Source organism: Hypomesus nipponensis, chromosome 5 (genome assembly GCF_054491055.1).
Source record: "Hypomesus nipponensis isolate SF chromosome 5, ASM5449105v1, whole genome shotgun sequence".
Lineage (NCBI taxonomy): Eukaryota > Metazoa > Chordata > Actinopteri > Osmeriformes > Osmeridae > Hypomesus > Hypomesus nipponensis.
The window spans coordinates 4,140,035-4,154,209 of record NC_140365.1 but is presented as its reverse complement, the minus strand read 5'-3'; the positions used below and the strand labels follow the sequence as shown (position 1 = coordinate 4,154,209).

Here is a 14,175-nt window from a genome sequence, read left to right as displayed (position 1 = left end):
TTGTGAGTGTGTAGAGAGAGAGGGGGGGAGATAGACAGACAGAGAGAGAGAGAGAGAGAGAGAGAGAGAGAGAGAGAGAGAGAGAGAGAGAGAGAGAGAGAGAGAGAGAGAGAGAACACATGAGCTTCTTGGACATAAACATTTGTATTTTCTAATGACTCTGTAGCTCCATCTAATTGGTTGAAAGTGTGGTCATGGTTTAGTCCAAAGCATCGCGTAGGCGTCATCATTCATAATGACATTACCTTGGACTTTGTGCGCATAACAACATTACTAATAACAGCCTAATACAATTAGGCCTACACATCTAAATTAAATTCCTGTCTGTCAAATAAAAGGCTAGGTTGTCTAAACAAAAAAGGCTGTAGATTTAAGTCAGTTGTAATGTTATTAATCGAGGGCCAACATTCAAGTAACCATACAAGCCTTCCAGCAATAGTTTCCGAATTTGACCGTTAGGTCCCTTTATTGATTTCAACCGTTGTTGTTTACAATGGGCCTATACTCCATCATGCTGGCCAGGGACGGGTGGAAGGGGGGAGGAGGACAAAGTGCCAGATTGTGGACGTGTGATGAAAATGGTTGATTTCGCTGACAATAACATGACAGACTGCTTCTATTGTCAAGATCAGACTACTGACTTCGGTGGAGTCGGGGTTACCAGCGACGAGATCTTTTAAAACGTCTTAAAACCAGACGTTATCAGCAAATGTTATTCTCACCGTATAGCCTATCTTTTCATGAGCTCATCTGTTTATAAAAAAAACTCGTGTGTGTAAGTGGGTCTCAATGGTTAAATTGGAAAGCAGATATTGTCCTTCTGTAAACACAACGTAACCTCTGGTTGACGTGGACTCTGGTGCTGTGCTTCACGCTCTGCCTCTTTACCTCAAAACGGACATAAGTCTGCCCCCCCCCCCCCCCCTCTTCTCCCTAGACAGAGGCACTCTGCCCCTCATTTTCATTCCAGCCTTTTGATGAATGGACGGGCGGCTGCGGCACGTGTGTGTTGAATAGAGTCTCAGAGGACACGCTGGATAAAGGCTGGATAAGTGTGGTATAGCGCTGTATAATCTGCATAATGGCAAGGCACCGTCAAGGACGGGGCAAGTGGTCGGGTTTGGGGCATAGGGAGGAGGAGGAGGAGGAGGGGGGGGGGGGGTCGGCAATGGGGGAGACATCTGCCGCTGAGCTCCTCAGAGACTCCCGGTGGATCATGTTGCCGGGCCCTTCTATTGAAGGCTGGACCGCTGCCATCTGCGTCCTAACTGACGCACAATGACCGCTCACTGCCTATATAAACGACGGGACCAGGAAGAGAGCCAGTGTTGAGAAGTACCGCTTGGGACGCATTACGCACGACTCTTTGCGATCTCTGGCCTTGTCCTTCAGAGTAAGACACAGAGACTGAAATAAAAACACGCTCCTGCTCATAGACAGACACAATGCCAAAGGGATTCCTTGTCAAACGTTCTAAAAAGACGGGTCCTGTGTCATACAGGATGCGCGAGGAGGAAGACTTGGCGCTGGTCGCCGCTGACATCTCTCCGCCAGTGGAGACATATCCAGTTTATGCGTCTCCCTCGGTGTGTTACAATAACTTTTTCATCAGATTCCCGGTACGGGGTATTTTCGGGGGGATGCCAGAATCCCTCTGCGCGCCGTCACTGAGCCCAGCGCGCCCTGACAGTGAAGGATACCCCTACCCAGCCACGGAGGCACCTCAGCAGATCCCCAACTCTACTTCTCCGGCGCCAGCGGAGACGTTCCCGGAGGCCGATTTGGGAAGCTTCGGGATCAATGGCTCACCGGAGATGCCTTCTCTTCCGGAGATGACCACCAAGCTTGACACCTTATCCGGCGGTACGAAATCTGCCTCAGTAAAGCGACCAAGATCCTCCAAACCCAAATCTCACCAGAACAGCAGTAAAAAACGTAAAACATCAAGTCCGTCTAACCAAGAGAAGAAAGCCAATGTCCGGGATGAAGTTACCACGTCTCCAGTCTTAGGTTTGCGGATAACAGAGGAGGTTGATGATGAGGTGAAGCAGCGCTCCAACAGTGGCAGTCCGTTCGGAGAATTTGTCTGTCAACTTTGCAAAGAGCGCTACACTGATCCACTCACACTAGCCCATCACAAGTGCTCGCGCATTGTGAGAGTCGAATATCGCTGTGACGAGTGTGACAAAGTGTTCAGCTGTCCCGCTAACCTGGCATCGCACAGACGCTGGCACAAGCCGAAGGGAGTCCAAATAGAACGGGTTTCCTCGCCAAAGGAGGAGAGCCGACCATCTACACCGACTGGGAGAGACGCGCTAGCGCTTTCCCCGCAGCCCTCTGATTCAAGCTTTGAAGAAGACATGTTTAACTGCCCCCAGTGCTCAAAGAAATTTCGGCGCCAAGCATACTTGAGGAAACACCTAGCTTTGCACAACCGGAAAGCTGCTTCTAATCTTCCGAGCCACACTACTTCAACCGTATTCACAGAACAACTGAGCAACGCCCTTGACCCCACCTCGCTCCCAGTGGAGACGGCGGAGACCTCCGCCCTTCACCCGGACACAGGGACAAGGGTGACAGGGGAGGTATTCCCGTGTCGGTTTTGTGATAATACCTTTTTCTCCTCCCCTGGCCTTACTAGACATATCAACAGATATCACCCAACGGAGAGTAGACAGGTAATTGTTCTGTCCCAAATCTAGCTGAGCAGAGAATTTCTGTTCACAAAGGAAATCAGCTGATGAGTTTCTATTGTCTGTGTAATGTTTAGTTCAGGAACAGTTTTGTTTCCTACAAAAGTACTATATTTATCTACCAATAATTTATTTTAAATGTATTTATTTATTTATATATTTAATAATGTATGTTTTTATTTATTTATTTGTATTTGTTTAAATGGTGTAAGTTGCTGACTGCGTAAAACCAAATGAAAATTTTTACGCATATACTGTGAGTTTTTCGAATGAACAACTATAGGCTATGTCTGGAAGCACATTATCACCCAAATGTATTCTCAAAAAATAAAGAAAATGCAATCCTATTGTTGACAATTGTGTAATTCATTGTAGAAACATGTCCGCGTGATGTTCATTTGTATCTTAGAATATTCTGACCAATATTCTTAAAACCTTTTAAATTAGGGGAGAAGTCAACCAAACAAAACATTTAGGCATAGCCTACGTGCAGATCCATCTGTCGATCTGTCCAGAAAGTGCCATTACAGAAACGGAAGAGACAGACAGACAAATAAATCGATAGCTAACTTTATAAGCGAAATTGTGTTGTTACAAAAGTGTCACAAAAACAGTACCTCCACGTATTAGATATATATAGCCTATAGTTTAGCCTATATATTGGCCTTTATTTTACAGACAGGAAAAGGGAGAGAGAGGGATGACCTGGAGAAATCGCCCGAGTCGGATTCGAACCCGAACCGCTGTGTCACGGTCTCGGCCGATGAGCGTATTATCTGTATTATTTCAATTTCCTCTTGGCATGCCGAGCCGTGCATTCCGTGCACGAGATGAGAAATTGCGAAGTTGAACTGAAACATCAAGATTCTCGATTTGTATTTGTTTACTCAGTGCAAGTGTAATCATGTCTTAAGTGTAGCCTAGTCTACAAAACACTGGAAATAACACGATAACTTGGCTATAGACCTCTCTCTTTTTTTGCAACACCCGTTGGCTAATCAAATTAAACAATTAAGTTATATTATGACGTGGTCGTTGATTACGTTCAATTAGCATTCTGGAACATTGTGAACATTGTGTTACCGACGATGCTAATTTTCAAATCTATCTACAATTATATCCACGTTTTATTGGGCCTAAGTTTAATAATTTGTATACGCCTAGGCTACATGCAGAGGTCTAACATGCCTTTTGGGGTGTAGTTATAGGCCTAGTGGTCCTCACAGCTGTATGACAACGTAGGCTACTTTCAAGGTAGGCTAAAGTAGGCTAACAGTTTTTAGAAAGTGTCACTTTGTTATTGACACAATTTGTAAGGTTATTTTGTGTGGGATTTCATTGGATTTTGTTACGGCCCTCTGATCATTTACTCTAATTGGTAACTTTTTAAGTTTGTGTGCAAGATGGAAGACCCGACAACATCCCAAGAATGCATGCCGAGCGTGCCCTCTGAAACAGGTGAAACTAATAGGCTAACGTAACATAGGCCTACGCTTCCGTTTTACTCATCAGAATGAGTTCAGTTTCTATCCTTCGCCGTCTCAGGCCTTTGGCAGAGTGTGTGCATCTGTGAACATTGTATGATGCAGGTCAAGCTAACAAGCCGGCAAGTGGAGGCAGGCGCAGGTCCATGAAACGATTGTTTACCGATCTTGAGATGCCGGAAGGCGATGTGTTACAGAAGCTTATTGAAATAGGTAAAAGGACAGCCATAGGAGGGACCTTTAACGTGTTATATAATCATCATTACTGCATACAACATGAACAAATATCATTATCATTGTTATATATTTAATGATAGCCTAATTTCTATATAATGACGTTCAGACCGGGATCGTAAGCTGCGGACTATGCGCCAGTCCAGTAGCTTCTGGAAGTCCTGGCTGGGCACGCTTCTAACGTGGCTGAGGAAGCTCTTCCGCATCATCAGCACCTTTACGCTGCACCCCTTTTTTGACCAGTTCATCATGTTCGTGGTGGTGATCAACACTGGCACGCTGGTGGCACTGACGTTTGAGAGTGTGCACGTGAGGGGAGGTAGGTCATGGTCATATGGGGACCAGGGGTTAGGGGGAGGAGGGACAAGGGGTGGCAGAGGAAAGGGGCCGGGGGGAGGGTCTTTCATTAATGTCCGTGTTCAGGTGTGTTATTGTGTTGTTTCCTTTAACCCCAGGATGGTTCTTTTCTGCCCTGGATGCTACTTTCCTGGCTATTTACCTGATGGAGTGGCTGTTGAAAACTCTAGTCTTGGGTCGTGTCTACTACAAAAGCGTACCCAACGACCTGGGTGAGATTCTTTTCGAAGGCTTGTGAGAGACACTTACAGTAACAGCCCCTCATAGAGAAGTAATAGGGTTTCACGTCAGTACGACTGATGAAGTGCAATCTGTTCCTCTGCTGCTTATGGAATAGGAAGGCCCGGGTTCTGAAGAAGATTCTGCTCTTTTTTCCCCTCTTCTCTCTTTTTCTTCTCAGTTCTCTCGTTCCCCATTGCGGCATTCACGAGCTGATCATTAACAGTGTGTCTGTCTCTCGGTCACCCTCAGATGTTTTCATCGTTGTCCTGAGCCTGATTGACTTCATGCTGCCTCTGATCGAGGCGACGGGGAGCGTCGGTGGTGGAGAGCATGCCTCAACCGCGTTCCGTGTTCTGAAGATGTTCAAAGGCGCCCGGGCCATCCGAGTGTTCCGGGTGCTACGCACCCTCCGGTAGGTCGACTCAGTGTTCCATCCTGGTCACATGTCCCTGCTGTGTTGACATACACCACCGACACACTTAGAACGATACACTTCAGATCCTTGATCTTATGCTTCTATTGCATCTTCTACATGCACTCTTTTATGTCGTTTCGGTTAAAAGCGTTTGGTGAATAAATACAAATGTACCGTACAATGTTACATTCCTTGATTCTGGGGATTTCAAATCACAGAAGTCACAGTATACCGACTTTCCTTCCTGTGTATAAATACTAATCTGTAATTCTGATCTGTTTCTCTCCCTCTCCCCGCATCCCCCGGGCCAGCTTCCTCCACAACCTCCAGGCCATCGTGAACACTTGCTTGCAGTCCTTACAGTCCATGGGTGCCATCATCCTCCTCATGTTCACCTTCCTTTTCATGTTTGCCGTCGTTTTCCGCGAGATGTTCTACAAGTCGGACCCCGGGCGATTCGGTACCATGTTCCGTACGATCTTCACTCTCTTCCAGCTGCTCACGCTGGATGACTGGGCATTCATCTATTCCACCAGCAAGGACAACGGTAAGACAGCTTACATCACATCTACAGTTCATTCATTTCATGTGTGTGATGACAGTGACTGCAGAAAGAGATATAATAGACTAACATACATAGTCAGATGGCTGAGCGGTTAGGGAATTGGGCTAGTAATCAGAAGGTTGTCGGTTTGATTCCTGGACGTGCCAAATGTCCTTGGGCAAGGCACTTCACCCTACTTGCCTCGGGGGGGGAATGTCCCTGTACTTACTGTAAGTCGCTCTGGTTAAGAGCGTCTGCTAAATGACTAAATGTAATGTGAATATAACTGTACATGAACTAATGATGCTTATCCAATGCAGGTGCACCTCACATCATCATCTTTCTGGTGTTGTACATAGTAGTGGAATACTTCACTTTCCTCAAGTGAGTATGACGGAAATGTCTGATCTATTACACTGTCATGTTAATGTGCCGCGAGATGAAAAAGAAAAAAACGACTTACTTTCTTCAGCCTCTTCATTGCTGTCCTGGTTGACAACTTGCAACAGACAATCAAAAAACGGATGGCGGAAAAGATCCAGATGGTATTGTGTGATTTGCAATTGTGAATTGGCAATGAAATATTAAACTTTCAGCTCAACTTCAATGCAAACGTCGCCCTAAATATGATCCTTTCTATTTTGCACTGTAGTTCCAGGACACTTTTGAGAGCGAGATGCAGGAGATCAAGAAAATAAGTTGGTTTGGGGAAAAAATTGGCACATTTTGGATGGTAGAACAAACATTCTACATTGCATTAATTCAACAGATGCTTTTATCCAAAGCAACATACAATTAGTGCGATACAGCAGGAGACTAAGGATCAGAGGGGTATTAGTTCTAACAGCATTTCCGTGGTCTGAGTGAAGCTAAGTGTTTCCACTGTTTTCCCCCAAATGTAGCAGTTCAGACCTCGGAGCCACAGAGCGATCTTCAGTTCTACCTGGAGACTTTAAATTGCACATACAGTGACAACAAGTATGGACAGAGGTATGGGACATTTCTACGACAATCTGCAAATACTGTAATTACACCTGATGGTGGCGTAACTTCTTTCATATTAGATGTATACAGTCTGTTTTCTATTAGAAGAAACATTTTCAAGGTTTACATACCAACAGCTACATTTTGTGTTATATCTTTGGTTCATCTATATAGTACAGTCTGTCTGTAGAGTAGTCAGTCTAAGTGCTGTTTCTACATCCTGGTGCCTGCAGGGAGAAGGAGCTTATGATCATGTATCTGAGTCTGCTGGCAGCCATAGACCTGCAGCAGCACACCTTCCGCTCTCAGACCAGCACCATGGAGTGCATCATCGACACTTTCTTTGAGGTGAGAGAATTGGGGTTGCATCCAAGGGGGCTGGGAGGTCGGGGGCTAGGGGTCCAGTGGGTTGGGGAGGGGTTGCTGGGTATCATGCCAAATAACGAATTGCCTACTGCCTACACATCATACAGACAGTATTGGGCATGACATGGCCCCCACCCCACTACTCACCTATACAGAATAACCACCTATACCTAAACTGACATTTTATTGTCTTTTACTTCTAGGCAACAGAGGAAGATCTGCATGGCAATGAATCTTCTTTTTAATGATTGGCTGATTAATACCTGTCAGTTACTCCAATCACAGACAATGGTGGGATCCATTCAGTTTTTTTTAAATTGCTAATAAAAAAAAAACTAAACTTGAAAGCTTAGAAAAGTGTACAGGTTTATTACATAATTGACTCATGTTAAAGTTCTCTTTATCAAACTTTAAACAGATCTATACTAGATTTATATAATTTTTTTTTCTTTTTTGTAAATGTTCAGGAAATAGTGACTGTGTAAACATGAATGACAACACAAAATCAATGTTTTTTTTGTTTGTTACAGATCCCTAAAGATTCACAAAAATGTACAATTAATAGTATCATTAAATTAACTGACACCCATATGGTGTTGTGTGTGTTAGTTTACATTCAAGTTTTTAAAAAGGACGGACAACTGTACAGGTATCCAAATGTACATTCTGATAACAGTTCACCATGGCTTCATTCTGTACTAATCTCCGCACATCTTAATTTGAAATACAGAAATGCAATACCACTTAAAAAAATCATTTTATAAAACAGTTTCAGTATATACAAGTACTAGAGGGTACAAGCAAAGTTCTTTAAGGATAGGTTTGTCTGTGTTTCTCATTGTGCGCTGAAAACCAACGAGGCTGTAGGTGCCCACCATCATCATTTAGCTTTACAAAACATTAAAGAGTGATATTGACCCATACAAGCACAAACTAACAAATCACTGACTGGAGAGTGTGTCGAATGCAGAGACAAAGGTAGTAATGAGATCATAAAGAGGGTCTTCCTTCAGACAAGTTGCGGATGTGATCAGGTCTTATATTGAGAATAGATGTCTACGTTTCTACCGGTGGAAATGTCAATGGCAAAATTGTAGCTGGTGAACTCAAACCGGGGAGGATTCAGAGAATGGATGCTGACCATTAGACACAGTTCCTGTTAAAATCTGCCACAAGAACAAAGTAAGCCACTAGAGAGGTTCTCTCTGTGACAGAGGAGTCTGTTCCTTTGTGTCCAGGGAGAATCAGAAGACTCTTCTGTCTGAAGGGCCAGGAGGGCTGGGGACCAGGAGGGCCAGGGACCAGGAGACCAGCAGTGGAGAGGGGAACCAGGGGAGCTGGCCGGGTCTCTACCACTTGCCCCTCTTGCTCCAATCCTTGGGGGTGAAGTGAAGGCATTTGGGGTCGATGCGCAGGTGACGTTTCTGCATGGCTCTCTCATGGCCCTCCACGATGTCCTCCGAGAGAGTCAGGATGTACTGGCCCTGGGCACACCAGCCAAGCACACACACCGTCAGTTGTAATCATCATCATCATAATAATGTCTTCATTTAGAAGGCACTTTATTATAAGTGTGTCCAGCCTGGCTTACCTTGTAGTAGTTGATGAGATTGAGGTACTGGAGAGTAGATATGACATCTTCTTTCTTCACACTTGTTATCTCACTGATTTCACTGGAGGTACAGAACAATAACAAGGAATTAGTCATGCTTGATAATAAAATAATAATGCATTTTATTGGCTCGAATTTGTCACAGAGAGTGGGTGATGGTCTGGGCAGATAGACCCAGAAAGGGGGTGATGGTCTGGGCAGAGCTAGACCCAGAGAGGGAGTGATGGTCTGGACAGAGCTAGACCCAGAAAGGGAGTGATGGTCTGGGCAGAGCTAGACCCAGAAAGAGGGTGATGGTCTGGGCAGAGCTAGACCCAGAGAGGGGGTGATGGTCTGGGCAGAGCTAGACCCAGAGAGGGGGTGATGGTCTGGGCAGAGCTAGACCCAGAGAGGGAGTGATGGTCTGGGCAGAGCTAGACCCAGAGAGGGAGTGGTGGTCTGGTGGACCTACTTGATGGTGATCTGGGGCCTCTCTCCGTTGTCCGGCTTCAGGTCCATGAGGATCTCCAGGATGGTCTGGGACCAGTAGGAGCGGTAGGAAAGCAGCCCCAGGTCAGAGAGAGGCTTCTCCGGCGTGCCCGTCTTCCCCTCCACCTTGGACAGCTCGTAACCTGACAAACACACAAAACACAGAGTTCCAGTGAGGCCTCTGGCCTGTAGGGAACGCTCCACTGCAGCGTCTGGGGCCTGCTGGCTGACTTACTGAACTCAATGAGCAGCTTTCCGTAGCCTCTCCGCTGGTAGGGCGGCAGCGTGAGGATACAAGCGACGTTGTAATCTTCCGTCGACTCTTTCTCCTGCAAACAGAGGCAGGGTTGATCTTCTGCACTGAAACAGGAGGGCTATGACTCCGTGGAGGAGGTTCTGACTGCAGATCAAGAGCCCTCAGGTTCAAATCCCCCCCTACTTCACACTGGATAAAAGCATGTGCTAAATGATACGTCTGCTGTCTGGGTAGGGGGGTCTGAGCCTGCGTACCTTGGAGAAGTAGCCCACTATGTGGAAGCCTTTGGAGTCGTATTCCGTCATGACGTAGAAGAGGAAGGGGTCTGTGTCGTAGTACAGGGTCTTGTGATCTAGGAAGCACTTGGCCAGTAAACACAAGTTCTGGGAGTAGGTCTGAAACACACACCAGGAGAGAGAGGTCACAAACAGCTCCGGGTGGACAGGGTTGGTAGACTGGACTGAGGCCTGGGGTCAAATCACTCACTTTATATGCTAAAGTTTATGCACTATTTATATGCTAAATGAATAAAAACAAATATACTTTGTTTTTCCTGCCGTCAATCTCGAAAAACGAGATGGTTCCCTTGCGGTATATCTCATTTCCTGGAGGGTGTCGAAGGTTGCACTTGGTCTGGAACAGAGAGAAACAACAGGAGGGTTAGTGAGGAGGAGACTGGATGAGCGGGGACAGAGCACAGGCTAGCCTGGGCTCAGAGGTCAGGGCTCAGAGGTCAGGGTCTCACCAGGTGCCTCTGCAGACATTTGAGGCTCTTGAGGTACTTGAGGCAGAACTCGCAGAGGTAGAGGATGGGCAGGGTGGTTAGCTCCTGGGGGTATGGGGAGAAGTACCAGGGCTTCAGCCTGTGGCGGCCCAGCTCGATGCAGTCGATGTTCTTCATCCTGGTGACGATGTCGTCATGGCTGCGGTCCGACACCAGGCTGCCGGTCATGCGCGGGGCGCTGGGGATGCCGTCAGAGCTGTCCTGGGAGTCCTGACGGGACACAGCAGCACGTCAACACAGCTGACTCACAATAGCAGCCCAGGTAACCTAGGTAATATGACAGGACTAGGAACAAGACAACCTAGACAGGTGACCTAGGGAACCTATGTCCTAACACTGTAGTTGATATGATGGCTCTAACAAGCTAGTTCCAAAATACACATCCAACCTAGTAAGAGAAATGACATTACTATTATTATTTAAAGAAACCAGGGGACATTCTAAACTAATGAAGCTGAATGTATGACCACACGACACAATATCGACACGATATCTGCCCATATCCCCCCCCCCCCCCCCCCCAGTTGCACTATGCAAGCTTAGACCCCAGCAGGTCCACACTGCTCTACTGGAGCCCTGGGCAGGACACACACACACACACAGCTACACAGGCAATGAAGAGGAAATGGGACAAACCTCTCCAGGTGGCAGAAAGACATTGGCACATCGAGGGTTGTTATACTGGAAAACCTTTATTATCTAGCAGGAAAAAACAAAAGCGGATGCAGGCTTTTTGGATATAGATTTACTCAGGGGGGAAGGAAAATATGATCATTGTTTACACTGTTTATTACTGCATTATTACTGATAAGGCAGGGTCAGGGTAAATCAGGGTTATAGATCAGAGGGTTTGTTAAACTGACCCTGTGCATAGTTTTCTTTGCTATTGTGTTAAATGTGAGAAGGGAAAATCTTAACATTTATTCACACAAGAGGATGTATATTGGTTCAGATGTCGGCAGGGTTTGGATAGTGTTTCAGCATGTTGCCTTGTTTAAATATCAAAACCATCCAATAGAAAACCATCACCATCCACCCAGTCAGTCTAAATGTTTTAATTTGACCAGGATAAAAGCTAGTGGCTTCGTTAATAGAGGTCAGATCAGACTGTATGATGGAGTTAGATGCTCAAGTCTAACTGCGACAGGTGTGAAACCTGACAGAGCAGAAGAGCAGGAACATCCCGTCTGACTACCTTTAGTTTACGTTCCAAAAAAAAAAAAAAAAAGATGAAGATGGAATCACTATGACCCAAAAAAGGAGAAGAATGACTGGTTGGTATGTTGTTGACTGGCATTTTTTGGGGGGGTAAACAACAGATGTTTAACTGTAAACATGTGAATGATGGAGCAGAATTCTGGGCTCGACTGAGCTGGCTCTGTACCTCATCCGTTCCTCCACAGTTGGCCTTCCTCTTCCTGCCTGGCTGGGAGGGGATGAGACGCCTGGCCGTGCCGTTCTGGAGGTTCAGAGACGCGAGACACAGGAGATCAACGACAGCAGGCGACACCAACAATAACGACCCACATCAACAACATCGAGACAAAGGAATCCCCCCCCCTTCTGTGTCGGTGGTGGTTACCGTGGTGAGCGAGGTGAGCTGCTCGTGGTCGTCGCGGGCCTTGGTGCTGAAGGTGTTGGCGTCCCTGACCGCCGGGTACACCGACGCCTGGCCGGCCTCCGCCGCCCCCGGCAGGCACGCCACCGACGTCACCGGGGACGGCTGTGTCGTCAAGGAGACGGAGTCTGTTTTCCTCTTCTGTTGGAGGGGCGCGTCAAACGGAGGTGAGAGGAGAAGGGTAGACAGGAACTGTGTTCAACACTGGCTTCATGCTTAACATCATAAGATTAACAAGCATTTTAAATCCCTATATCCTGGCAGCCACACGTGAGAAATAGTCTTTGCTAGGGCCTCCCATCTGAAACTGGACTGAGGAAGCGATGGCTGTGTGTGTAGTGTGTGTGTGTAAATGGACGCTGTACCGGTGTGGGGAGAGTTTTGCCTCTGGAGGGAGCTGTAGCAGGCTGAAGGTTGAGATCTAGACTCTTCCTCTGAATTAGAACAGAAAAGAAGAGAAAGAGGGGTTAACTGATATTCACATGGAAACCATCAGGAGCTTGGAGTTGAATTGTTGAATAAATACACAGTCTAACACAAGGGTTAGGGTCATTGTACCAATTAAATACAAATGTATCTTAGGTGGCCGTGATTGAAATTATAACACCTTATTTTTTTATCTACAAGTAGAGCAAACAAAATATCACCAGGTCTAAGTTTTATGTTTACTTTAGGTTACCGACCACCATGATATCAAATGTTTTTGTATTTAACAACACATTTTTGCTTTTGCAGAATCTCCCCTTAGGGTAGTATTCATGTCTGTCATCACAGAGGCAAGACCAGAGAAACATGCTCTCGTCGAAATCTCAAATCCAGCCATTGGACACAACACAGCTCACTGAATTCCCCATTAAGCCCAAAACAGCACTGTGCACCCCCCACAGCCCCACCTAAACCTGGTCATCGTTATTAAAAACCGAGATCAAAAATTCTGATTAGCAAAACATCAGGGTGCAATGCCCAAGGAGAGGGCTTAAAACACGACCTGCCAAACCTGAGTTTGTTGTTGCAACCCTGGAAAGTCTGGTAGAGAGGTCTTGGTGGGCAACGGCTTCTGTTGGGGCTGGGTCTGGGGGGGTCTGCCGGGGGGGTGTTGGGGAGCAGCTCCCGCTGCTCTCACTACTTCTCTCTCCGGGGAGCTGGGTCGTGACCCCGGGAGCCCGTTCTTGGTGGGCGTTTTAGCCTCCTTCTTAGGGAACTGGAGCTTCTTCATGTCCAGCCTATCCGGCGTGACCCACTCATCCAGACGCTTGTTAACTTTATTAACACAAGCAGACAGACACACGCACACAGAACACACCCACGTTGGTATTACAGAGCTGTTAAGCCTTCTGGGGGGGGGGGTTGCAGGTGAACGATATGACAGTGTTTGTAGACTCAACATGTGGTTCATACTCACAGTCAATATAATGTACATAGTAGAGCTTTCTCCCAGGTATCTCTTTCACACTGAGAATTTCTGCCAAGGCTGAAACAACCAACAAATAATTGCAGTTAACGAGTAACATTGTAAGGTGACATCTGATTAAACCAGACATGTGCATATAAACACATTCATTCAGGGTTTGCATGTACAGTTAGCCTTAGCTAACGTTGTATCGCTAGCTTACAATTTCGATTAGCTTCTATTAGTCATCTTATTTAGAATATTTATGATGCAGCTTGCATAACATTGTCTAGAGAACAGTATATGTTGTATGGAAGAGATGGCAAATATATCAATGTGTACAAGGGCCATTTACAGAAACGTTTGAAATACTCGTTTAGCATCCTTGATGCTTTTGTTTACAATCTGTCAGCGGCCGCTTGTGTTCCAAGCATTCGGCCATGACAGTTTTTACTATGCAGCTAAGCTAACCAGCTAGCTAGCTAGCTAGCGCTATCGGCATCTACTTACGCCACTCGTCTTCGTTTTCCTGATTTTTTCGGAGAACGGGAAGTCGACAGCCCTCGACAACATCAACCTGTCGAATGATATTGGATTGAAGATATGAAATATGAAGACGAATAGACACATAATGACACAGAAGCGTTAAATAGTTGACTCAAAATGCTAGTTCTTTAGAGTACCCACCGACGTATCCGCCATTTTGGTCATCTGTGTGAAACGCAAGGAGCCAGGCAGAGCAAGGTGT

At 46.1% G+C, this 14,175-nt stretch overlaps 3 protein-coding genes across 3 annotated transcripts; 2 read left to right on the top strand and 1 right to left on the bottom strand.

Annotated features, from left to right (window-relative positions):
• Positions 1–1,445: 1,445 nt before the first annotated feature.
• On the top strand, positions 1,446–2,702 carry LOC146287906 (insulinoma-associated protein 1a-like). Its single transcript, XM_084698670.1, has one exon. The coding sequence runs from the start codon at positions 1,446–1,448 to the stop codon at positions 2,700–2,702; it is 1,257 nt and encodes a 418-aa protein (XP_084554796.1).
• An 807-nt stretch (positions 2,703–3,509) lies between these two features.
• LOC146287905 (cation channel sperm-associated protein 1-like) lies at positions 3,510–7,676 on the top strand. The gene is made up of 13 exons (XM_084697608.1): positions 3,510–3,947; positions 4,085–4,151; positions 4,283–4,390; positions 4,521–4,730; positions 4,867–4,980; positions 5,240–5,402; positions 5,717–5,952; positions 6,270–6,333; positions 6,422–6,494; positions 6,602–6,647; positions 6,852–6,939; positions 7,167–7,281; positions 7,503–7,676. The coding sequence occupies exons 2-13, from the start codon at positions 4,097–4,099 to the stop codon at positions 7,542–7,544; spliced, it is 1,314 nt and encodes a 437-aa protein (XP_084553734.1). The 5' UTR covers positions 3,510–3,947; positions 4,085–4,096; the 3' UTR covers positions 7,545–7,676.
• On the bottom strand, positions 7,653–14,166 carry kat5b (K(lysine) acetyltransferase 5b). The gene is made up of 15 exons (XM_084697607.1): positions 14,115–14,166; positions 13,938–14,004; positions 13,440–13,508; positions 13,035–13,297; positions 12,403–12,471; positions 12,002–12,178; positions 11,804–11,878; positions 11,056–11,118; positions 10,381–10,629; positions 10,179–10,268; positions 9,890–10,030; positions 9,615–9,708; positions 9,363–9,522; positions 8,891–8,972; positions 7,653–8,783 (listed from the first exon to the last, which is right to left on the bottom strand). Exons 1-15 carry the CDS (start codon positions 14,136–14,138, stop codon positions 8,649–8,651), a joined length of 1,758 nt encoding a protein of 585 aa, XP_084553733.1. The 5' UTR covers positions 14,139–14,166; the 3' UTR covers positions 7,653–8,648.
• Positions 14,167–14,175: the final 9 nt, after the last annotated feature.

What these genes read in the sequence shown, in the direction of transcription:
- LOC146287906 (XM_084698670.1), top strand. Translation starts at nt 1,446, where the DNA reads ATGCCAAAGGGATTCCTTGTCAAACGTTCTAAAAAGACGGGTCCTGTG.
- kat5b (XM_084697607.1), bottom strand. Translation starts at nt 14,138, where the DNA reads ATGACCAAAATGGCGGATACGTCG. An exon ending in GGAAAACGAAGACGAGTGGC is followed by an intron (nt 13,509 to 13,937) that starts GTAAGTAGATGC and finishes TGGTTGTTTCAG; the next exon opens with CCTTGGCAGAAATTCTCAGT. An exon ending in AGGCCCCAGATCACCATCAA is followed by an intron (nt 8,973 to 9,362) that starts GTAGGTCCACCA and finishes CTGTACCTCCAG; the next exon opens with TGAAATCAGTGAGATAACAA.
- LOC146287905 (XM_084697608.1), top strand. Translation starts at nt 4,097, where the DNA reads ATGGAAGACCCGACAACATCCCAAGAATGCATGCCGAGCGTGCCCTCT. An exon ending in GAGTGTGCACGTGAGGGGAG is followed by an intron (nt 4,731 to 4,866) that starts GTAGGTCATGGT and finishes CTTTAACCCCAG; the next exon opens with GATGGTTCTTTTCTGCCCTG. An exon ending in CGGGTGCTACGCACCCTCCG is followed by an intron (nt 5,403 to 5,716) that starts GTAGGTCGACTC and finishes CCCCCGGGCCAG; the next exon opens with CTTCCTCCACAACCTCCAGG.